We start from the raw sequence: 25,245 nt of genomic DNA on the forward strand, positions 1-25,245 counted from the left end.
GGATGTACAAAAAAACCACCCACCCTGGAATCAGTAACAGAAGGGCTCAATTTGGTTGTGGATAGTGGGGGGAAGTGACTGAAAGCAGGGCAAGAGCCAAGCAAGTGCATTGTTCCTTCTCTGACCCCTCCCCAAAATACAGTGCCACAATGCAGTGAAGTGGGTTACCCTGCCCTGGTGAATACCTAAGGCTCCACCCTTTACAATGTAACAGGTACATTGAGACAAAGAAATATGGCCCAAATGAAAGAACAGAACATAGCTCCCGAAAAAGAACTAATCAATGAGGAAACAGCCAATTTATCAGATGCAGAGCTCAAAAGACTGGTAATCAGGGTGCTTACAGAAATGGTTGAGTATCATCGCAAAATAGAGAAAGTGAAGGCTATGCAGAGTGAAATAAAGAAAAATACATAGGGAATCAAAAGTGAAGGAAAGGAAACTGGGACTCAGGTCAATGATTTGGAGTAGAAGAAAGAAATAAACATTCAACCAGAACAGAATGAAGAAAGGATAATTTAAAAAAATGAGGAGAGGCTTAGGAACCTCAAGGATAATTTTACACATTCCAACATCTGAATCATAGGGGTGCCAGAAGAAGAAGAGGAAGAGCAAGAAATTGAAAACTTTTTTGAAAAAAATAATGGAGAGCTTCCCCAACCTGGCAAAGAAAATAGATTTCCAGGAAGTCCAGGAAGCTGGGAGAGTCCCAAAGAAGTTGATCCAAGGAGGAACACACCAAGGCACATCATAATTACACTAGCCAAGTTTAAAGATAAGGAGAGAATCTTAAAAGCAGCAAGAGAAAAGGAAACAGTTACCTACAGAGGAGTTCTCATAAGACTATTAGTTGAATTCTCAAAAGAAATCTTGCAAGCAAGAAGGGGACTTGGAAAGAAGCATAACAAGTCATGAAAGTCAAGGACCTACATCCAAGATTGCTCTATCCAGCAAAGCTTTCGTCTAGAATGGAAGGGCAGATAAAGTGCTCTTCAGATAAGGTCAAGTTAAAGGAGTTCATTATCATCAAGCCCTTATTACCTGAAATGTTAAAGGGACTTATCTAAGAGAAAGAAGAAAATCAAAACTATGAACAGTAAAATGACTCACAACTATCACAACTATCAACATCAGAACCTAAAAAAAAAAAAAAAACCCAGCCAAACAAACAAGCAAAAAAAACTGAGCAAACAACTAGAAGAGGAACAGAAATAGAGATCACATGGAGGTGTGGCAGTGGGGAGGGGAAGAATGGGGGAAAAGGTACAGGGAATAAGAAGCATAAATGGTAGGTACGAAATAGACAGGAAGAGGTTAAGAATAGTATAAGAAATGGAGAAGCCAAAGAACTTGTGTGTATAACCCATGGACATGAACTAAGGGGGAGGAGGAGAATAATGGTAGGAGGTAGGTGCAGGGTGGAGGGATACAAAGGGGAGAAAAAAATGGGACCACTGTAATAGCATAATAGAGTATTGTTTAAAAATTAAAAAAATAAATCATGTCAATTTAAATTATATCAATAAAGCTAAAATTAAACAAAAAATTTCCTTCATGAGCTTAAAATAAGTATCATATATATTCTTTGAAGGAAAACTTGGCAGTGAATACCAAAATAAAGATTACATATATACATACATATGTATGTGTACACATACATATCTGATTCTCCAATTTTCCCTTTAGAAATTTATCTTTCAGAAACACTTTAACAACTATGCAAACATTTTTTACAATTTTCTTTGTCTATTAATAGGGATTGATATATATATATAATTGATATATATACATGAACACTTTAACAGTAGGAAATGAGATTCGCATGGGGCTTTGATTTTTATTTTAAACATTTGCTTTGAAATAATCAAATAATATTCAAATAAAAAGAATTTTAAAAGGCATTTAATTTATATGTATTATAATTCAGAATGAAAATCTAAATGATTTCATTATAGTTTGATGAAAATACTAAGAATGTTAACATAGGCAATAAAGGTTTTATATTTATTCAGATTATTTGCTGCTATTATTGGCATAAAGGGTTCTAAAGGTAATAGAGCATTTTACATTTCCTATGAAAAACTGTTTTATTATAAATTCCAGAATATATTAAACCAATTGACAACCTTAGGTTTGAACTAAAATATAGAATAAGGCCTGGCTATAAGATCCCACATTTGCCAAATTCATAGGTCTTTAATCTACTATGAATTCTCTGAGATTAAATAAATTCATTATATCCATAAGGTCTGTATTTCGGATGAATTCTCTGATATTTAATAAGGGATGTACTAGAGGTAAAGACCCTTCCACATTAATTTATATTCATGAGGTTTATTATCAGTATGAGTCCTGTGATGTCTAGCAAGGTGTGTACATTGACTGAAGGCTTCTCCACATCCATTACATTTACAAGTTTTCCCTCTATCAGGACAGCTTAGGGGAAGGTAAAGGATGAACTCTATTTGAAAGCTTCTCTGAATGTACTAATTGCATTTCAAAAAGTTATGTTCTTCTTTTGGTTCTCCTGTATTTCATTTAAGTTAATTTCATTTTAGGGTTTTTATTACACATATCATGTTTTTTATACTTTTCCTGGATTAACATTCATAAAAATATTGGCTTTAGAATAGTAAACAGCATTCAGCTTCCTTACCAATAAGACAGAAATATGACCTACTCTGGAGAATGTTTACAGAAAATAATGTATTGCATGGGACATTATACTATCAATCAGTGTCAGTTTCCTTTTCTCCTCCTCTGTAAACCGTAGTGCTATTTTAAAAAAATATTACGTGAAAGCAGAAATTAAGATGAATTTCTAAGATATAATAAGTGTATATTTTTCATACTAGAATAAGCAGAGAAACAATCCTGGACAAAGTTGCAGTACAGTATATAAAGTGTTTTTGCTTAAATATCTTTAAGCAAGGAGATACTTAGCTGAAAGTTTGCATTTTATCTACCTGTGGGTCTTCTGTATTGAGATTTGGGTCACAATCTACCTGGGCCCCTACATTTATTAAAAGTGTGTTATCTGCCTGTCAAAGTGTGTTTTGCTTTAATAAAAATAAACATGCCTATTAAAAAGAAGACCCATTTAATACAATGTTAATTTAGACTGGCAATCTATTTTCAATTCACTTACCCTGAATTACAAGCTTAAATAAAATGCCTCTTTAGCTTTATAAGTATTTTGGAAAAAGTATTCTAATCAAGGGTAACATAATTCTGGTAGGACAGAGGGAATAATTTATAGAAAATAATAAGAAAATGCTCAAACTGTTCTAAAGAGTTCTAAATTTAAAGTCTATTTTTAATAAAATAATCAACTCACATTGAAAAGGCCATAATTGGAGACTGCTTCCTCTGGTCTATATGCAGTTTTAATTTTCAATGGTTATATGTAAGATTCTTTGGTACTATCTCTCTAGAACAAGGAATACAATATAAAATCATTTTATATTACTTTTTTTCTTAATTTTATTAGAGAGCATTCAATTTGAAGAAAGACATTTTGTCCCACTGTGCAAGCAATGTCTTTAAAATATATAACTAATATCTGCATTTTGGTCTCTTTATTAAATTACCTATCAGAAACTAAGTTGCGACTGACCTGAGGAAATCATTGTCTGTGCTAAAATTTTTCCATAATTTTGGATTAATTGTTTGTAAATATATTTCTTGAAAGAGCTTCTTCAGAGAAAACTTATAAATCAGCTATCCTAATAGACTATGGATGGTAGTAGAATGGGACTACAAGACTGGAAGTTGGAGGGAATTGGAAATAAGTTAGCAGTTCAGAGATTACTCTCTCTGACCATTTGAAAAGAGTCAGCAAGGCCAAAGATGAGAATGGAAATTTGGTCCTAGGATAAATCATGTTTCCCATCTGTCATCTTTTCTATGTCTTGCTGGTGTGTTAAAATTCTAGGTATTCTTTCACATATGGGAAGTATTTGCCACTACTAGCTTTTTATTTTTATGTTTTATTTAGGAAAAGATTTCATAGAAGTGATGGCTATGGCCTGAGAAAAGACACTTGCATAAGTCACTCTAAAAATGTACAGTTGGAAATATTTTTTGAAGTTTATTTATTATTATTATTTTATTAAGTATATTTTATTGATTATGCTATTACAATCATCCCACTTGTTTTCCCCTTTGCCTGCTTCCACTGGATACCCCAGTTCCCTCCATTAATTCCCCCCTTAGTTCATGTTCATGGGTCATACATATAAGTTATTTGGCTTCTCCATTTCCTATATTATTCTTAACACTCCTCTATTTATTATTATTATTATTTAATTGTTACCCAAGGATATGTCTTTAAAAAACTGATTTGGAGTGAGAGAGGAAGGGAATAGAGAGAGAGAGAAAGAGATAGAGAAAAAGAGAGAGAAACATTGATGAGAGACAGAAACATCACATCCATCTGTTGCCTCCCACACTCACAAAGACTGGGGATTGAAACCCTCAACCTAGGTATGTGTCCTGACTGGGAATTGAATCTGCAAACTTTTGGTGTATGGGATGACACCCCAACCAACTAAGACACCCAGCCAGGGCTTTTTGAAGTTTAAATAAAGAAATTCTATTTGTTTTTTTATTATGATAACAATATTCTCATTATTGAAAAATTGCGAAATATAAAGACCAGAAGGAAAAATCACCCATAATCACATTACTCCAGAGACAAAAACAAATAATATTTTAGTATATTTGCTTCTTATATTTTTACATGTATATTTCCAGAGAGTTGTAATAATGGTGTATGAATGTTTTTGTATTGTACCCTTTTTCACTTACATTAATAATGTACATGCTTTCCAGGTTATTATTAATACTTTATAACAGGCCATATAATATTTTTTATGTACATGACAAGCTATAGTTAGTCATTATTCTATTGTTGAATTTCAAAATATAGTAATAATTATATTATTTAGCCTACTTTGTGGGCCTGAGGGATTAAATTTTCAGTCTCCTAATGCTTCTGGATATGTTTTAGAGTGCAGACAATCCCAAGCTATTCTTTCTAAGGTATCAGAGTTTTGTTCTTCACATAAATTCCTGGATATTCAGGATTGTCTTGTGGTCAGTGTTGATGAGGTCAACTACCAAGGAAGGAATATGGAAAACAAAGACATATTGAAGAAGTGGGCATATGGACATTTTAATGCCAGTAACCTACTCTGATATTTTCAACAGAAAAATCCTATCACTGGTTAATGTTGCCCCAGGATTTCAGATATCAAATCACTTGAGAAGAATTCAGATTTCATCCTCTTTTTCCATATGACTTCAGTAAAGAAGGTCGTCTCAGATAGGGAGCCAGTGGCTATATTTTGGATGCTCATATGGACAGCTGGTTTGTAGAGGGGAAAGGGGCAATTAACCAATTCAAGAATGGCAGTGACAAAGGCAAACATGTTGTGTAAATATGCTGCAAATTAAAAAATGGTCTAGAATGCATATGAATGAGTTCCAGAATAATTTTAGCATGTCTAACTAATCCTATAGAGCTTTTTTATTTGAAAATACTGTTTATATATATTTTTAAAGTTATTTATTTATTTATTTATTTATTGAGAGAGAAGCGGGGGAGAGAGAGAGAGATAGAGAAACATCAATGTGTGGTTGCTGGGGGCTGTGGCCTGCAACCCAGGCATGTGCCTTGACTAGGAATCGAACCTGAGATACTTTGGTTCGAAGCTTGAGCTCAATCCACTGAGCTACGCCAGCCAGGGCTATATTTTTTAAAGATAAAAATAATTTGCTTAAATAGAAAGCAATGTTAAAGAGGGGTTCCAAGATGGCTGCAGAGTAGCTGGAAGTTCTGTCCACTTGCTCCCAGCCCTGGACTGGTCTTGCAGCTCAGCTACAGAGCAATGAACTCAAAAGTCCAGCTGAGTGTGAGTGAGGGCAGGGGTGAGCGAGTGTGAGCATGGAGTGTGTGGGTGTGTGTGCAAGTATGCATGTGTCTGTCTGCCTGTAAGGGCACTCAGGGACAGATGGCTAGGGCTCTTCTGGTGGAACTGCTGCCACTGCCACCCAGCCCAGTGTATCTGGCTATGCAGATTTAGAGCAGGAGCTAATCTGAGGAAATGACAATATCCTCCTTGGGAAGAAGCCACCAGAGTGGCCACACTTTGGTGCCCAAACTTGTCTCTGTGTCCTCTAACTTGGGGAGGGCCACACACCCTGATGGCCACTGGGAGCCAGGGTCTGTGGGCTGTGGCACAAGCCAGGGAGGGGGCTGTTGCCTCTTGGACCCTGGGAGCTGCTGGAACTGTGAATGAGGCAGAGTATGAATGCGGAGGCTGTGGTTTGGCTGAGGAGCTGGGAGCACTGGGGGAAGAGAAAGGTGGCTGGGGTGGCACTGACTGCAGAGACCATGGAGTGAGTGCAGCAGTGGGAGCCCAAGTGGGAGACTCATTGGAGGGAGTGGCATGAGTGCCCCGCCACCATCTAGTCTTACAATTTTGCTGCTGGACACTTCCCTTCCTTTACCCACCCTATCAGGAAGATATGAGACTTGAAAGAAGATGATGCATACAGGATATAATCTATGGACTAGGGAGAGAGGGGGAGAGGCACTGGTGTGAGACACAAGCATCTAGAAGGGGGTGGACAGGGCAGGGGAGAGCAATGGAGGAAAAATGGGGACAACTGTAATTGAACAACAATAAAAAAAAATAGAGGCATCAATAGGTGGCCTCCTGTATGCGCCCTGATGGGATGCAACCCACACCTAGAAGTCCATTCAATGCAGAGGTGGTCCTGGTAGGTGTTGAGTCTTTTAGTCAGCCAGACAGGGGAAAGTTCCCATCAATGAATGGGTGAATAAAAATCAGGACTCAAACACAATGCGGGGGGGGTCCACAAAATCCACACAAGGGACATTCCTAGAACATCCAGATCAGAAGATCAAGGATTCTGCACCGTGGGTACTCTCTGCTTTACAGAGAGATGAAAACTGCTGGAGAAAAATGTACCACCTCTTTTTTTTTAATTCTTTTTTTCCTTTTCCTCAAAGGGGCAAAGCATAGGCTTTGTGTTTGTGGCTACCCACCTTGGGCTCCAGCAAGGGGAGGGTGGTGTGGATTGGAGTTGTGTGAGGTGAGTCTGGAGTGGGAGGAACTGGGAAGAGTCTTGGCAGAGCAGCTGTGGGATTTTGGGGGCCCAGAAATATCTGAGTTCCTAGCCATCTTTCTTGAGAAGACCTAGTTCTTCCCAAGGGAAAATTAATTACTTTGTCCTGTGGGAAATCACTCCCCACACTCCCTGGAAATCCCCTTGTCACAACCTCTGAAATCCTGTTTGCCTCACTCAACAACTTCTTTTTTGATATATTTTTTGATATTTTGTTTGTTCTTTTCTTTCTTTTTTTTTTTCTCCCACCCTACATCCTAACCTGTGCCGAGGAGACAGCACAGACTCAGGGTCATCAGAGACTGGTGGTAGGTGTAGCCAATCCATACACTATCCTGGGAGACAGACTTGTATATTCCCCTCATGGGAAAGCCACAGAAACACCCTTCTGGCACGTGGCAGACCCAAAATCTGTGTTCTGGAAGCCTACTAGGGGTTCTGCCCTGCTGAGTACAGGGAAATATCCCAGTCAGAATCAGACTAGTGGCTCAGAAGAAAGGGAACACACACACTATCTTTCTTGAAGTCTGAAAGTCACTTGCTATGAGAGATCCAGAAATCACAGCCCCCTGTTTCCACCAGAGGCCCTCTCAGAAACAGTGAGGTCTGTGGCTAGTCTAAGATTGACAGCAGGCCAGCAGGCAGAGACAGGCAGAGGTGGATACTGTGGTGACTTGGGACATTTGCTAACATACTTCTGGATCCAGTGCTGATAAATGCTAGCTTTTCAGAGCAGCTTGGCCCACCCTGGGAGCAGCCATACCCAGGGGAATCAGCCACAAACAGTGGATCACGTGAAGATTCAAAAAGACAGCCAATGGCCAGATGTGGACAGCATCTGACACTGGCTTACAGTGATACAGAGTGATACATTAAAGAAAGAATTATAGGCCAATATCTCTGATGAGCAAATGCTAAAATCCTCAACAAAATACTTGCAAACTAGATCCAACAATACATTAAAAACATAATACACCACGAACAAATGGGATTTATTCCATGGATGCAAGGATGGATTGATTTGCAAATCAATAAATGTGATACATCACATAAACAAAATGAAAGACAAAAGTCACATGATTTTATCAATGGATGCAGAAAAAAACATTTGATAAAATCCAGCACTCATTTATGATAAAAAGAATCAGTAAAGTGGGAACAGAGGGAACATACTTCAATGGGCAAACATCATACTCAATGGGCAAAACCTAAAAGCATTTCCCTCAAGATCAGGAACACGACAAGGGTGCCTGCTTTCACCAATCTTATTCAATATAGTACTGGATGTCCTAGCCTCAGCAATCGGACAAGATGAAGAAATAAAAGGCATTGAGGTTCGAAAGGAGAAAGTAAAACTGTCATTATTTGAAGACGACATGATGGTATACATAGAAAACCCTATTAACTCCACCAAAAAACTACTCAACCTGATAAGTGAATTCCACAAAGTGGCAGGATACAAAGTAAATTATTCAGAAATCAATGGCATTTTTGTATACCAATGATAAACTATCAGAAAGAGAAACCAAGAAAAAAGTCCTATTTACTATTGCAACAAAAAATTAAGTACCTAACAATAAATTTAGCCAATGAGGTAAAAGACCTATGCTCAGATAACCATAGAACAGTGAAGAAAGGAATTGAGGAAGATACAAATAAATAGAAGCATATACTCTGTTCATGCACTGGAAGAATAACATCATTAAAGTGTTCATACTACCCAAAGAAATTTATAGATTCAGTGCAATTCATATTAAAATGATGTTAATCATTAACCAATGGTATATTTCACAGATCTAGAACAAATACTTCAAAAATTTATATGGAACCAAAAAAGACCCTGAATAGCCACAGCTATCATGAGAAAGAAGGTCAAAGTCGGAGGGATCACAATACCTGATATCAAATGATACTACAAGACCACTGTAATAAAAACATTCTGGTACTGGCATAAGAACAGATATATAGATCAATGGAACCAAACAGAGAGCCCAGAAATAAACCCATGTTTCTAGGTCAATTAATATTTGACAAATGGGGCACAAACATATGATGGAGTAAATATAGCCTCTTCAACAAATGGTGTTGGGAGAACTGAACTAGCACATTAAAAAAAATGAAACTAGATCACCAACTTATATCATATACCAGAATAAATTCAAAATGGATAAAAGACTTAAACATAAGTTGTCACACCATAAAAGTCCTAGAGGAGAACATAGGCAGTGAAATTTAGGATACCCCATGTAGCAATATTTTTGTCACTGTATCTCCTTGGACAAGGGAAATAGAGGGGAAAAAAAACTAAACAAATGGGACTACATCAAATTAAAAGCTTTTGCATGGCTAAAGAAACTACAAGCAAAATGAAAAGGGAACTCACTGTATAGGAGGACATATTTGCCAATGATACATCAGACAAGGGTTTAATCTCCAGAATATATAAAGAACTCATATGACTCAACGCCAGGAGGACAAACAATCTAATTAAAAAATGGGGAAAGGACCTGAATAGACACTTCTCCAAGGGGGACATACAGAGGGCCTCTAGGTAGACAAAAAAATGCTCAACATCACTAGCCATTAGAGAGATGCAAATTAAAACCACAATGAGATACCACCTCACACCTGTCAGAATGGCTATCATTCATAAATCAACAAACAATGAGTACTGGTGAGGATGTGGAGAAAAGGGAACCCTAGTGCACTATTCAAGGGAATGCAGACTGATGCAGTCACTATGGAAAACAGTATGGAATTCCCTCAAAAAATTAAAAATGGAATTGCCTTTTGACCCAGCAATTCCATTGCTGGGAATATACACTAATAATCCTGAAACACCAATTCAAAAGCATTTACTAACCCCTATGGTCATAGCAGCACAATTTACAATCACCAAGTGTTGGAAACAGCCTAAATGTCCATCAGTAGATGAACAGATTAAAAAACTGTACATTTACACAGTGGAATACTATCCAGCACAAATAAAGAAGATGGAATTTGTACTCTTTGTGACAGCATGGATGGAACTGAAGACTGTTATGCTAAGTGAAATAAGCCAGTTGGTGAAAGACAAATACCATACGAGCTCACTTATATGAGCAATCTGATAAGCACAATAAACTAATGAGTAAAACAGAACCAGAGACATGGGAACAGGGATAGACTGACAGCTTCCAGGGGAAAGGGGGTGGGAGAGAATGGTGGAAAGAAGGGGAAGGGATTAGTCAGAGAACATGCATGAATGACCCATGGACATGGACAATGGTGTGGGGATGGCCTGTGGGAGTGGTGGTGGGCATTGGGACTAGACAGAGGAGGGCAAAGGAGGAACATTGAGACAACTGTAATAGAATAAACAAGAATAAAAAGATACACAATAAAAAAGTAAAAAAAATAAAGCAATGTTAGAACCAGGTTAAAAGCAAAACAGAACAAGTTAGAAGTAGTATGTATCTTTTAACAGCTTGCAACAAGTTTACTCTGATCTAGTTTAGCACCTTCGTGGTTTCAATAGATACCCACTTATCATTTTAACTAGTATAATTGTCTTTTTTTCTTAATGACATATTTCTGTGGTTTATTTAGGGGTTTCAATGGCCCATTTAATTTTGTTTGTGTTTCCTTTATATCTCATTAATGAATATGAGCAAACTTTCTTGAGCTCTTTTCTGGGCATGTCCCATTACTGATAGTAATTAGAGTTGGAATAAGAACTAATGTTTAAAATTTTTTTGCTAGCTTATTATGTGCCACGTGTTGTACAAAGTGCTATAATATATTGTTACATAAAATACCCCTTTATATGGGATAAATTTTATTTAATCTGGTTTAAATACCTGATTTTAATATGCCTCCTTGCTTCTTTGGTTGCATTTGCTTGGAATATTAGTTTCTCTTCCTTGACTTTCAACTTCTTGTGTTATTTTAGTTTAGGTCTCTCATAAGTAGAGAATATATAGCTGATTAAAAAAAACTTACTGTGAGGATCTCATTTAGTAAATGAATACAACTCACACAAATGTATCATTACTGATATGTTTATACTGATTTCTGCCAAATTGTTTGCTTCCTATTCACTCTGTTATTTATTCACTTTGTTTCACTTTCCTGAAATTTGCTGGACTAAGTCCTCTATTCTGTGTTAACCTAGTGGTTTTGAAGTTTTTGAAGATAAACCTGTGTTGGCTTATCTGATTTTTTCAACACACATATTTACATTTACAGTTTTGTATTAACATTACAAATTAACCAAGATGTCTATCTTCACTACAGGCAAGTTAAAAACTTTGGCAGTATTTTACTTCCATATTCTCCCTCTCTTTTTGTCAACCTCTCTTTGTACCTCTCAGCTGGGCTTAATTCCAAGTTTTTAATAAACTTTTTCAGTAACAAGAAGGTGAAGGGATTAACCAAAAAAACACACATGCATAACACATAGACACAGATGCCGTGTGATGGCAGCCGGAGTGAGGGGGTTAGGGGTGGGTGGAGGTAGGCAAAGGGGGAAAAGCTGCAGGGGGGTGGATAGAATATCTTTGCTTGGGGCAATGGGCACATGATGCAGTGAGCAGATGATGTTTTGTTGAGTTATACACTCGAAGCCTGTATGGTTTTGTGAACCAGTGTCTCCCCAGTAAATTCATTTCGCAAAAACAACCACCATCACACATGTTTATTTAGACTGAACTACAAACCTCAATTTTTTACTTGGTTATTACTCTTTTTTTGACTCTCTGATCTCCTCTTGGGTTAACTTCCAGGCATACACACATCTTCTAGCAATTCTTCCACAGGGTAAACTTTCTGAACCTTGCACCTCTCAAAAGGCTTTTATTTTCCCTAGAAAGAATGATATTTCTCCAGAGAATTTTATGTTCCAAATAATTTCCTCTCAGAAATTAAAATAATTGTTTCATTTTTTAAAACTTAGGCATAGTGCTACAAAGGAAAGTACAATGAATTTCAACTAGAAGCTTTTAGGATTTCCTCTGTTAGTTTCTCCCAATGAGAATTTTTCCACTCACATTGCTAAGTGTTTTGATTCAGAGGTTTTTCTTTCTTCCTCTTTTGTAAATTTCAGGAACTTTTCTTCAATAATAAATATCCGTTGAGTATTTCATTCAATATATTCCCTCTGACCTTTCCTTCTGGAAGTTCTATTATTTCTAATATTAGAAGTCCTGTTATTTTAATGTTTAATGCACACTGCCCATCATTTACATCTCTCTTTCTTACATCTAACGACCTTAGTTCTGGAAATATATCAAGACTCAAATGTCCAACTCATTAATTTGTTATTCCCTTATGACTATACTGATATTTAGGGGGAGAAAATTCTCCAAGTTTGTTTTCTCACATATATTTTATTTCTTTACAAAATCTGTTTTAATTTCACAAACACTGTATGCTCTCTGACTCCTCTAAGGATATTAATTATACTCCTCATAAAGTCTCCATTTTAGTTTGTTATTTCCATTTCCTCAGCTCTCAGTTCTTCAGTTTGATGTTTATTATGAAGTTGATTTTACTCAGATTTGATAATTCTAGATCATTTGTTTAAAATTTTTTCTACTATTCTCTCTTAGTTTGGGTACATAAATGGCCATCAATGGGGAGGATAAGATGAGCCCTTGGCTGTGGATAGCCACGGTAGCTCCTCATCCCTTTCAGGTTTCCAGTCTCCTGGCATTGCCCTGCTTCTCCTTTCCAAGTGTCCACATCTACTGCTTGTTCCTAGGGACAGATCTCTGCTGGAAAGTGGGTGTAGGGAGGGCCCATTACTTGGCAGGGCCTACAGCAGCACCTCAGATTCGCGTCCTATTCTGCGTCCAGCATCACTGATCTGGAGCAGCACTGGGACACGTTTTCTAGTGTCTTTTTCAACATGTGTTTTGGGCTATAGTTTCCTCCTTCCAACAAATTCCTTTCTCCTCTCTATTTCTTTTTTGTGTAATCCTTAATTTCTGATACAATTAGGCCACACTTTCTTGCTTTATAGAGTTATTACAAATAAATTCATTTGCTCATTTTCTGTAATGTCTAATATTGGGGTAAGTGGGGAAGACTGTAACACGCTGTCTTTATTCAAATAATCTAATATCCACTGCATTTGTGGAGTTGTTCTTTAACATGAATACCCTGGTGACAGCAATAAAAAAGATTTTAAAAAAAGAATCTGAATAGTAAAAACATACAATGTTTCCATTTTGGCTGAATGATTATATAAAAAAAATCCATATTATAGCAATGCATTTTTCTTTATTTTATTTTTGTAAATATATTTTATCGATTATGCTATTACAGTTGTCCCATTTTCCCCTCTTTATTCCACTCCGCCCTGCACATCGTCTCCCACCAGCATTCCCCACCTCCCGCATAGTTCATGTCCATGGGTTGTTGATATAAGTTCTTTGGCTTATACATTTCCTATATTATTCTTAACCTCTGCCTATCTATTTTCTACCTACCATTTATGCTACTTATTTCCTGTGCTTTTTCCCTCATTTCCTTCCTCCCCTTCCCCACTGATAATCCTTCATGTGATCTCCATTTCTGTGATTCTGTTCCTGTTTTAGTTGTTTGCTTAGCTTTGTGGGTTTTTGTTTTTTTTTTTTAGGTTTGGTTTGTTGAGAGTTGTGAATATGTTGTAATTTTACTGTTCATAGTTTTGATCTTGTTTTTCTTAGATAAGTACCTTTAACATTTCATATTAATAAGGGCTTGGTGATGATGAATACCTTTAACTTGACCTTATCTGGAAAGCACTTATCTGCCCTTCCATTCTAAATGATAGCTTTGCTGGATAGAGCAATCTTGGATGTAGGTCCTTGCCTTTCATGACTGGGAATACTTTTTTCCAGCCCCTTCTTGCCTGCAAGATTTCTTTGGAGAAATCAGCTGATAGTCTCATGGCAATTCCTTTGTAGGTAACTGTTTCCTTTTCTCTTGCTGCTTTTAAGATTCTCTCCTTATCTTTAAACTTGGCTAATGTAATTATGATGTGCCTTGGTGTGTTCCTCCTTGGATCAACTTCTTTGGGACTCTCCGAGCTTCCTGGACTTCCTGGAAGTCTATTTCCTTTGCCAGACTGAGGAAGTTCTCCATTGTTTTTTCAAAAAAGTTTTCAATTTCTTGCTCTTCCTCTTCTCCTTCTGGCACCTCTATGATTTGATTGTTGGAACATTTAAAGATATCCTGGAGGTTCCTAAGCTTCTCCTCATTTTTTTTTTTTTTGTTTTTTGAATTCTTATTTCTCCACTCTGTTCTGGTTGAATGTTTATTTCTTCCTTCTGGTCCAAACCATTAATTTGAGTTCCTGTTTCCTTCACTTCACTGATGGTTCCCTGTGTATTTTGTTTTATTTCAGTTTACATAGCCTTCCCATTTTACCTCTATTTTGCAACCCTATTTAGCCATTTCTGTGAGCATCCTGATTACCAGTGTTTTGAACTCTATATCTGATAGGTTGGCTATTTCTTCATTGCTTTTTTCTATTTTTGGAATTTTGATCTGTTCTTTCATATGGGCCATATTTCTTTGTCTTGGTGTGCCTAGTATATTGCAAGGGATGGGGACTTAGGTATTTGACAAGGTGGGGCAACCCACATTGCTGTGTTGTGGCACTGTATGTGGGGGAAGGGTCAGACAGGGAACAAGGCTGCTTGCTCGGCTCTTGGCTGGCTTTCAGTCACTTTGCCTGCTATCCACAAGCAAATTGGTCCCTTCTGGTGCTGGTTTCCATGTGGGTGGGTTAGTGTACCTTCTGGGACCCTGTGGGTCTCTCCAATAAACACTCCTGTGAGGCTGGGAGTTTCTTCCACCCCCTCAACTCCCACAGGTTTTTTCAGTCAGAGATTTTGAGGCTTTATTTCCTCATGCTGGAACCCTGGGTTGCATGGTTTGTCTTACTCCCTGTTTATCTGCACGCAAGTGATCCTCCCAGTTAATCTGCACACAAATGTGGGACTGCCTGCTCCACCAGCCACGGCCTGTCTACCCATGCCGCCATCTTGGCTGGAAGCTAATTGCAATACATTTTTCTACAAAGTCTCCTCCCACCTAAAGACAACCTCAGTTAGGTGAGATATAATAGTTGTTAATTAAATGATGTGTTTGTAAGGTTAAGCCAAAATTCAGAAAGAGTCACATAAATTAGCAGCATATCTATTAAAGTTTCTTTCTTGCAGAAGTATCAGATATGACTTCTTTAGGAAAAAGAAGAAAGGCTTTAAAGTCCCACTTTAAAAGACTAAACCTATCAACATTGGATTTGGGAAAGTGTAATGACATGAAAGGCAAAATACTCTGATTCAATGGTAGGAAAACAGGGATATTTGAAAAGGAAGGTTTTTAAAAAAGTCATAATGCCTTACTGGCTTTCTTTCTTTCCTGCTATTCAAATGAAATGTTTTGAAAATATTATTAGAGAGGACTACATATTCTATTTTCTCTCTCATATTTCTTACAGGAGAAAAACATAGTTAAATTGTTTTTAAAAACTGACCTCAAAGCTATAGAATTCAATCAACTCAATCGGTCACTCATAAATATCATCTGTTTTCTGTTTTAGCAGGTGAGCCTATAATGACAAATTATCTGTGTGAGTGGTGATGGCCAAGGAGAAGAGTGAGATAAATATTCTGTAAACCTGGTTGAGAAAACAAAACACATCAAGAATTTCAGTATGAGATTCCTAATCTGTTTTTCTTTGTCAGCTTTTACCCTAGGTATAAGTGCTTCACATTGATTTGGTTTTGTGACAGGATTTTCCTCCTGAAGCTACAATAGAAAGTTATTACACAGCATTCTTTCCTAGACCAATAAAGCAGCATTTGGGACTAGGTGGGTGTGGGGAGGGGACACACATATACACACATACCACTACAGACTAAACAGCATTTTTATCATCACCCCAATTGCCGAAAATACTAGGTCCTATCATTATCCCTTTATACCTTTAGAACATAATGTCAGCTTAGTAACTGAGCCAACAGATGAGAGTATAAGCCAGGTAATTCTGCAGGGTGTGGCCTGATATCCCAGGGGAAGAGCTGTAAATAAACCAAGGTGTGGTTGCTAGAATAAATTACCTTTAGAATTTAGATGAATTGATTAATGCATGATGAATGTATACCAATTAGAGAGGCATGGGTGTTTTTGTCAAGCACAATATCCTATGTTATTGGAAGAGAAACCTACTGACAATGCCGTAGCCTGAAAGTATCATCCTCTTTACTGTGACTGAACCCCAAAACATCCTTAGTCCAGAGAAATGGCCAAAGAGCCTAATTGAAACCACCTGAGTCACAGAGTGGCTGGCATTTGCTCTGATGTTCCTCTCTGTCCATACTGATTTTAGCTCTTTCTTTTTTAGATACAAATACTTTCAATTCCTTTCTTGTTTATTTGTTTTGATTTGAAAGATGAATGATTTGGTTTAACCATAAATTCTCTTATATCATTAGTGCTCTGTGAAAATGAAATGTCTACTCTGTTAATTGAAATATATATATAGTAAGCTGTTTCTGGACAGTACATTAATTTTCTAAAATATGTTTAATTTCTTCCATTATCAACTCAACTGCTTTCTAAGCTTAATTCAGGAATGAGTTTTGTGTGTTTATTTCTGTTGTTACTAGCAGAGATGGTTTCTTCTGTGCTTTTTTAAAAAGAGGAAGAGGGCATTCTGGGAGAGGAAATATGTGAAAATAAATTTTCTCTGTCCTCAAAAGAAAAAGAATAAATGGCAGTGAAGACTAAGTTTTCCTGGAGGGAGAGAGATAGGGAGAGGAGGTGAGAGAGAAAAAGACAGAGAAGATGGGTTGATGTGAAATGATACTACTGAAGGTGAAAAACCTGTGTTTCTCTCTCTGCTTCAGAGGGATGAGGGAAGATCATCTGAGTCCCCAGAAAATGCAAGTCTCACTGAAGTGGATGACTTTTCACTGCTGCATGGATGATCTGGGCTTGGAAAAATGAAGGCATGGGGGTCAACAAATCTCTTCTATTTCAAAATGTGGGACCCCCTCATAGGCAAGCTACATAATTAGGAAGGGTATTTGAATTGGGATCAAAAAGAAAGAACTGATTTCCTGGTGATAGATCCTTTATCTCCAGTAGATAGGTAAAGAAACCTTGTGTATGTTGTCAGAGTTCTGGAACCCCATCAAAGCCCTTAGGTCTGTGAGTTGAGTGGAATGAGCCCTGTGTATTGTAAGGGTTACAAAAAAGGCAGCCTAATGCCTGTGTTGATCCTGAGGTTAAAAAGAGAAACAGCAGTTGCTGGTCCCCCAAGGAGATGTGGAGAGACACTGGGCACTTCAGGGGTGACAGGAACCTAAAAGAAGGACTGTGGACTGAAGGGCCTGAGCATTAGTGCTAGGCCCAGAGAGGTCAATGGTAGGCCCTGAGAGGGTGGCAACCCTCAAAGTGTCACCTGCCTTCAGAGGACACACTGGCCAGTGCCACAGTTTGGATCTGAGAGACATCCCTGGGGCAAGGAGGAGCAGAGCTGTCAGCCACAGGCTGCAAGGGGTAACAGCAGTGGCAGCTCAGGCTGCAGGTCAGATCTCCCTCTTACCGAATATGAGTGTACTTCCTGGGCAATGCCAGGAAGTGGGGAGCCCAAGAGAACAATATTCATCTTCTTGCCACTCAGTCACAGAGAAGTTCCATCCTGTTTTGATTTAATTTGTTGTGATCAGAGAGATATAACTGTATCTCAACTGTATTATGGAGAAGTTTCTCACAATTAACAGTAAAATTACTGCTATTTCATATTCATTATGAAATTATATTTAATGTTATTTCATTCATCTTCATTGTAGTATTAGAAACCATATACTAAACAATAGGAGCTGGTGTTCTGAGTACATGTATTTATTGCAAAAAGAAAGCCAAGTGAGAACCAAGAAACTTCTAGAATTTCTTCCCCACTTATACTACCCTATGAATTTTGATTTTCTGAACCTATTAATATTTTTAATTTGAACTTATGAAAGTGCTACTTGATTAACAGAACATATCTTAGGGACATTGGATCCAAAAGAAAGCACACAGCTCAGAATGGCGAGAATATACTACCACCGAACCATTCTCATTGCTTTGGATCTCTTGTACTGTAATCTCAGTCCCATATTTCTCTTTTAAAAATATTTCAAAGATAGGCACTGGCTGGTGTGGCTAAGTGGATTGAGTGCTGGCCTGAGAACCAAAGGGTCACAGGTTCAATTCCCAGTCAGGGGACATTCCTGGGTTGTGAACCAGGTGCCTAGTACGGGGTGTGTGAGAGGCAATCACACATTGATGTTTCTCTCCTTCTCTTTCTCCTTCCCTTCACCTCTCTAAAATAAATAAATAAATATTTAATTAAAAAAAATCTCTTTCCTTAAAGAAATATCTCAAAGATAAACTTCATCCCCTAAATAACTTTTAAAGATCAGAACCACAATCCACTGAAAATCAGATAATCGATAGCTAAATCTCAGATTTCAGGGAGACAACTGAAAATCTCAATGTAATAGTAGTGAAAAGATTTCATATTCTATACAGTTTGAAAATAAAAGCTTTCTCCCAGTAAAAGCTGAATAAACAATGATGATGTCTAAGTGACTGAACAGAAGATAAAAGATATTTACAATCACAAATGTTTAATATGCTAAAGTAGTTGATTACTAAAAAAGAATGTTTAGGTTAAGTGTAACACTTTTGGCTTTTCTATTCTAAGAATCATCAGGATTGATTTGACTATGCTTTGCTGTTTAACAATATGCATTTAAAATATGTCCAGGGGAATAAATGTAAGTGCTATACACAGCATGGGAGATAACAATTACTTACCCTGTAGGCTGGCTCTCAAATTCTTCTGACCATTGCTCTTGAATATCCTCCGTAGAAAGATCTACATCCCGGGTGGTGGCAAAATTAAACTCACTGCCTTCATTTCCATGGAAATAAATGGAGTTCCCATCTGACTGACAGCTATGCTGTAGATAAAAAGAGAGCATGGGGTGGCTGTTGAATTGGTTCTGTAGCTGTAGCTGTCTTACTCATGTATAATTACAATTTTTAGAAAAGTCATTATATTATTCCAAGATGGAGTCTCAAGTCAAAAGAGCTTGTTACCTCTTTTTTTAGTCTTGTTTAATTCAATTACAATTTCTAACTTACTAAGTTATTATAAAAAAGAAGTCAAGAGGCCATTTGAGCTTTGCCATCTCAGCCTTCAGTATGAAACAAGAATATTTTAATTAGAGTAATTTCCCATCTTGAACATAGTCCTTGTTGTGGGAATTAGATAATGACATATCATATATTTTCAATACTGCAGTTATGGGCTAAATTGCACTGACCTTTTCAATATTCCATATATATCTAGCTTGTCATTCAAATCTTTCACAATTTGCCTACAAATGGGATATGAGTAGAATAGCCAGCTAATCAAAACATGGAATACAGAAAAGGTCAAAGCAATCCCTGATATGATCATATATTCTCAGCTACCTTCTGAGTAAAAGTTTCTGACCATACCTAAGAAGTGCATGATATCCCCAATGAGGAGTTGAGGGATCACAAACTTCATTATTCTCCAAAAGAAAACTACTTTTACAAAAAATTTTAAAAATTTTCTTGTAATAATTTTTAACCCATTTTTTTTCAGCTTGAAGTGGATAGTCTAAGGCAAGAGCAAACTGGAGCTGAGTAAACCGAATACTTTTAAAAATATGATAAATTTTCATTAATATGTGGTTATAAGTCATATATAAAGAAACGCTAATAAATGAAAGATCAAACGTCCTTTTAAGTTATATACTCTTAGAATGAAATAGATATGAAGAGAAATAGTTGGGCAGAAAATATCAGTTAGACCCAGTGACTGCAAGTTCTGTAGGGTGGGGGCCATGTCCATTTTATTCTGCATTGTAGTCCAAGTCCTGGCACAGTGCTTGGCATATAGTAGGAATTCAAATATATTCTTTGAATAATTCAATAAATTAATGAATGAATGATACAGTTATGCCTTTTCAAATAATCAGTCTTTAGGGAGAACCCATTATGTGGAAAGCATTATGGAAGGCACTGGTAGGAAGGGGTTTATAATAAAGTATAATAATATATAATCTTTGCTCTAAAAAAAATCCCAGTCTAGCTAAGATATATCAAAGATAGGTCTCCATCCTAGGCAACATATGTAAGTGCTGGTGAGTGAGAGAGACTAGAAATCACTGTGTCCAAGGGCTGATCTAGGTGAGCAGGTTCCATAAATGAGCAGGACTTTAACAGGCCTTAATATAAAAACTAAATATCCAAGTTGGATGACAAATATGAATAAATGACAAAGGTGATAAGTAGGCATGATTTTCAGAGTTAGACTGTAGACTGTCAGGTCTACAGTCTAATGGATCTTAAATGATAGTCTAAGAGATCTCTACAACATCCTTGGCATTGGTGTTCTAGAATTGAGAAAAGATGTATGCAAAAAAATGCTTTATGACAATTAAGCTGGTAAAATCAATTAAGGAGGAATCGGACTACTACAATGAAAGAGTAAATAAAGCCTTCAGAAGTTCCTGCACATTCAAGTCAAAGCATATGATCTTCAGAGAGTCACTTCACAGCATTAAGATGTTAAGGCATATCCAGTGGGCCTGTATCATATTAGATATACTGTAGTGTGTGGCATGTATCATCTGCCTGAGAAACTTCACACCACAACAAATACAAGTTATTCATGGATGCAAAACTGAGCTCATTATATGCACTCTTTAACCCACACACATTGATCAAAACTAGGAGTCATTTATTTAATGTAAATAGAAACTGTCAAGTTATGAAAATGCAAGTATCCTTTACTACTGCACATCCTTTAAAGACAATAAATGCTAAGTAGAATAATACAGATGACTTTCTTAATAATAAATCCACTTAGCTATAAATTTTACAATTATGTTCACATTCTAGAATCCTGAACAACTGTGGCCTATGTCTGCAAGTAATATAAGGACTCTGATATCAATGCAAACAATACATTACCATTATTTAAGGAAATGGCATACATGAAATATTAACACATGTGGAAATAGAATAATTTATATTACAATTTAAAAGGATATATTTGTATAATAAAAATAATGACAAAATTAACATGAAACCTTGGTCATATATAGCTAAATATCAATTTAATTATTTCAATTTTGGTTACATTTACCTCAGAATTGTTTAATATTTTAAGACTGTGTGATACATAATTATGTTTCACCACTCCTCAAAAGTTAATATTATTAACATATCTGATACATATTTTAATTTTGTTGAGATTGAAATTTTATGTAAAAGACCAAATCATCATAAAACTGGATAGCATATTGTTAAACTTGTTTCACAAAATTAAAATGTCTTGATGTTTCAGAAAACTAAAACTATATTTTAAATGATATTTATATTAGTTATTTTGCTGCTACAAAACACATTTGTAGCTGAATTGTACTATTGAAAATTATCTATTAAATATACATTTTTGTCACTATAACTGCAAAAGTTCCAGCATGGGAAGCACAAACCTGGAAAAATTTAACACTCACTTTGAGTATTAACTAATTTTCATACTAATATGGTCTAAAAATTAGTAGGATCTGTCTTTGGCAAGTTTCCACAAAGGATAAAATGGTTTACTTTTGTAGTTTTATTATTTTTATAGGGAAGAAAGTGTTCTTTACCAATCTGTAGTAAAAGAACCATACTCAATACTAAATCTAAATTCAAATGAACAGGGCAGTGGTTTATACCAGTCAGTGTTCATTTTGCACTGAAAACATCTTAATCCTACCTGTCAAAGTTTAAGGGTAGACTCACAGTTAGCTTTATTCTCCCTCCCTAACTAGACCCAATGTCCTTTGGGTGTCAAGGGAGAGAAGTATTGCTCTTTGAATATTCTAGTCTTCACAGTCTACGTGCAATGCCACATTATCGAACAAAGATTGTGACAAACCCAAAGTAAACAGCCACAGTTCAGGAGGAGGTGGCTCAACATTTTCTATCTCATAGTAAGATAGGGCTGTCATTATCTGAGCAGCAGGACCTGCAGATGAACAGAACCTACACCCAGGTGGCTTGCTCTGTTCCTCACCACACTGAGGAGATCAGGTAGGATTTCTGTCTCAGCCATTCTGAGTAGAAGCCAATGTTTTCCAAGTTCGAAATAAGGCTAATATGAAGCAGCAAGGTAATGTTAGGACTACAAAATAGGGGATAGTCTGTGAAACTGGTGAACTCCTAAGACATCTGAGCAGGATTGGGCCAACTGAGAAACTCATTATATATAGCACTTGTACTCAAGAATTTTGTGAAGGGTAGGGGACAGTTCAGGGTTCTCATTCTGAGGGTTCATAAGATCATTACAAGGCAAGTTTAGAGTTTTGTGTTAATTCTATTTTAGGGTGGGTCACAGGGGGCTTAATGTTTTAGAAAGGGTCTGCTCTCCCAGATGCTCCCCAAACTAAGAATTTACATCTGAATGCATTTGTTTTTTCTTTCTTTTTTTATTGTTGTTCAAGTACAGTTGTCTCCAATTTCCCCCCACTACTCTCCCCCACCCCAGCCATCCCCACCTCCCTCCCTCAATCCTATCCCCTTTTGGTTTTGTTCATGTGTCCTTCATATATGTTCCTGAAAACCCCTCTCCCTTTCCCCTCATTATCCCCTTCTACCTCCCCTCTGGTTACTATCTGTTTATTCTTTTTTTTAAGTTTTATTTTAATTGATGTTCAAGTACAATTTTCTCTCTTTTACTCCCATCCCAGCCCACCCACCCAGGCCTCCCCACCTCCCTCCCATTTCCACCTGACCCTAGTTTTTGTCCATGAATGCATTTGGATTGAGATGGAGTCCCTGGGTTTCAGCTTGCTTGATATTGCATGTCTGCATCTGAATGGGAATCATGGCTTGCTTGATTAGGTAGGGGTTATTTGAACTTTCTTCTAGAATTTACCTCAATTAATTCAGTACTTATATGAATCAAGCTGATAAAGACTGAGAAAGAACAAAATGCTGAAAAACCAAAACAATCAAGATAACAAAGAATGAAAACTCAGTTATTATCCACAAGGCATTTGGGGATTGGAATCAGAAGCATGTACCAGTACTTTTTTCTGTTTAATGGCTACATGATTTTGTATAAGTCACTTAACTCCTGTAGGTCTGTTCCCAGGCTGTAGAATGGAACCAATAATATCTATTCCCTAGAGATGGTGTTAGAAGCACAAATAATATTATATGTGGAGCTGTTTTTTTGAAACTTCTAAGTGTTATAATTGTTATTTCTGAATATATGCATTTTTTCTAAAAATAAGCTATTATATTCCAAACTCTTAGCAGTAGGCAATAGAGAAATTGAAGGCTATTTAAATCTATTTTTATTTGTGTTTCTCATTAGAATAGTCATTAAAATTCTTCAGATCAACTTAAAACCTTTAGTGAAATGTAAAAAAATATTTTTCACAATACATATGGTAAAGATACTGCATATACTCATTCATTTTCTGTGCAGATAGATCATCAATTAGAAATTTAAAAGCCCTTCAAATTTTGGCAGATTACCAAACATTCTCCTAAGATAGGAAAACTTAACCATGCAACATGTCTATTGCCACTTATCTTACTGATGTATTGTATAACATCAATGCACTATGTTGAAAATCCAAACAAAATGTGCATTGAACGTACAAAAAGAATTTCAGAAAATTGCTCTCAGTAATTTCACTACCCAGATGTTTTTATTCAGCATTTATGCATAGTCATGTCATTTATATGCAATAACAATTAAAATCTAAACAACTTCAAAATACAGTTAAATGAGCTCTTGCCTATGATAAAAAGTAAGAATATTTTGAAATTTAGGACTATTTTATTTTGAGTACAGTAAAAAAAAATCTATTGGGCATCCTTGAGAAAATTATTATAAATAGCACGTGACTTCCTGAGTCATAGCTTTTGATTGACTTACGGTGAGTATAAAATAGGTAACTAGCATTATTCTGGGTAAAGTGAAAGTATAAATTCTATAGATGGCTCTAAATATTTCTATTTCTAGTCCTCCTAATATACATTCATTATAATTATTTTTACTTTGTTGCATTATTCTAGCATTGATTAATGACATACAAATACTGAAGTTGCCCAGTTATTAAAAATCCCTTAAATATAGTCTTCATTTGTTTCTATTTGTCAAAAATATTTTCCTACTTTGTTGTTTTTGGGTTTCCTTTACTTGAAAAGCAGAACACAGTGTAACTAAGTGACAAGAATCTGCCATTCAGAAAAGCATCAACAGGAAACATCAGTGCAAATTCCTCAATATAACAAGTCCTTGGCTGCAATTCAGGATAGCATTTTTCTAAGGTTGTTCCCTATACTCTGCTGAAAATGTTAATGACTTCACCTCTGTACTTGTAAAAGTACTTCCAATCACCTCCACCATAGCTTAATTAGGTTTTCATCAAAGATGAACACTAAGGCACCTCTTAATATTATCTCCCTAGGGTCTAATGGCCCTGATGATTCTTTCAAGCATCTGTAGCCTTGCAATTTATTTTTCTACAATATCCTTTTTTTGCTGAAGTGAGTATATTGGGCATTTGGGCAATGCCAGCTTGCAGAGAGCTGGTGGCAGATGGAATGAAATCTGCCTGGTATGCTTTCCCCTCCACATGAGCAGAGCGCCATCCATTTCCTCCATTAAGGAGTTGTCACTCAGCCCACCCAGCTGGAAGACCGTTTTTTGATAGTCAAGCTGGCTGGTGGCAGACAATTCAAATACAAAGTGCACTTTAAAAGGAAGCTAAAACATCATTTGTAGGAAAATTGAAAATGCATGGCTTCCACCACAGCCAATTTTTTAATGACTGTAATACTTTAAGTGATTATTTTTGCCACTTCAGATTGCTCCTTAGAGAGGAGAGGTTTTTTTTTAAATTAAAATCTAGGCAATGCAAACAGATGAGATATGAGGAGCAGAGAAAAGAGAAATAAGAGAAATAAAATTAATTAAAACAGCATTGTTGGCAGAGCCATAAATTAGCCACTATCTCACTG

The 25,245-nt window shown here is 36.6% G+C and overlaps 1 protein-coding gene across 2 annotated transcripts in view; it reads right to left on the reverse strand.

The window, feature by feature from the left end:
* The window catches only part of RELN (reelin), a 561,035-nt gene that overhangs the window by 209,530 nt on the left and 326,260 nt on the right, over positions 1–25,245 (reverse strand). For both annotated transcript variants that reach the window (XM_045827532.1, XM_045827531.1), the window contains exon 11: positions 18,997–19,142. In XM_045827532.1, the coding sequence (XP_045683488.1) occupies positions 18,997–19,142 (146 nt within the window). The remainder of the gene's footprint in view (positions 1–18,996; positions 19,143–25,245) is intronic.

This window comes from Phyllostomus hastatus, unplaced genomic scaffold, assembly GCF_019186645.2.
Source record: "Phyllostomus hastatus isolate PE091 unplaced genomic scaffold, TTU_PhHast_1.1 phas_scaffold_78, whole genome shotgun sequence".
Taxonomy (NCBI): Eukaryota; Metazoa; Chordata; class Mammalia; order Chiroptera; family Phyllostomidae; genus Phyllostomus; species Phyllostomus hastatus.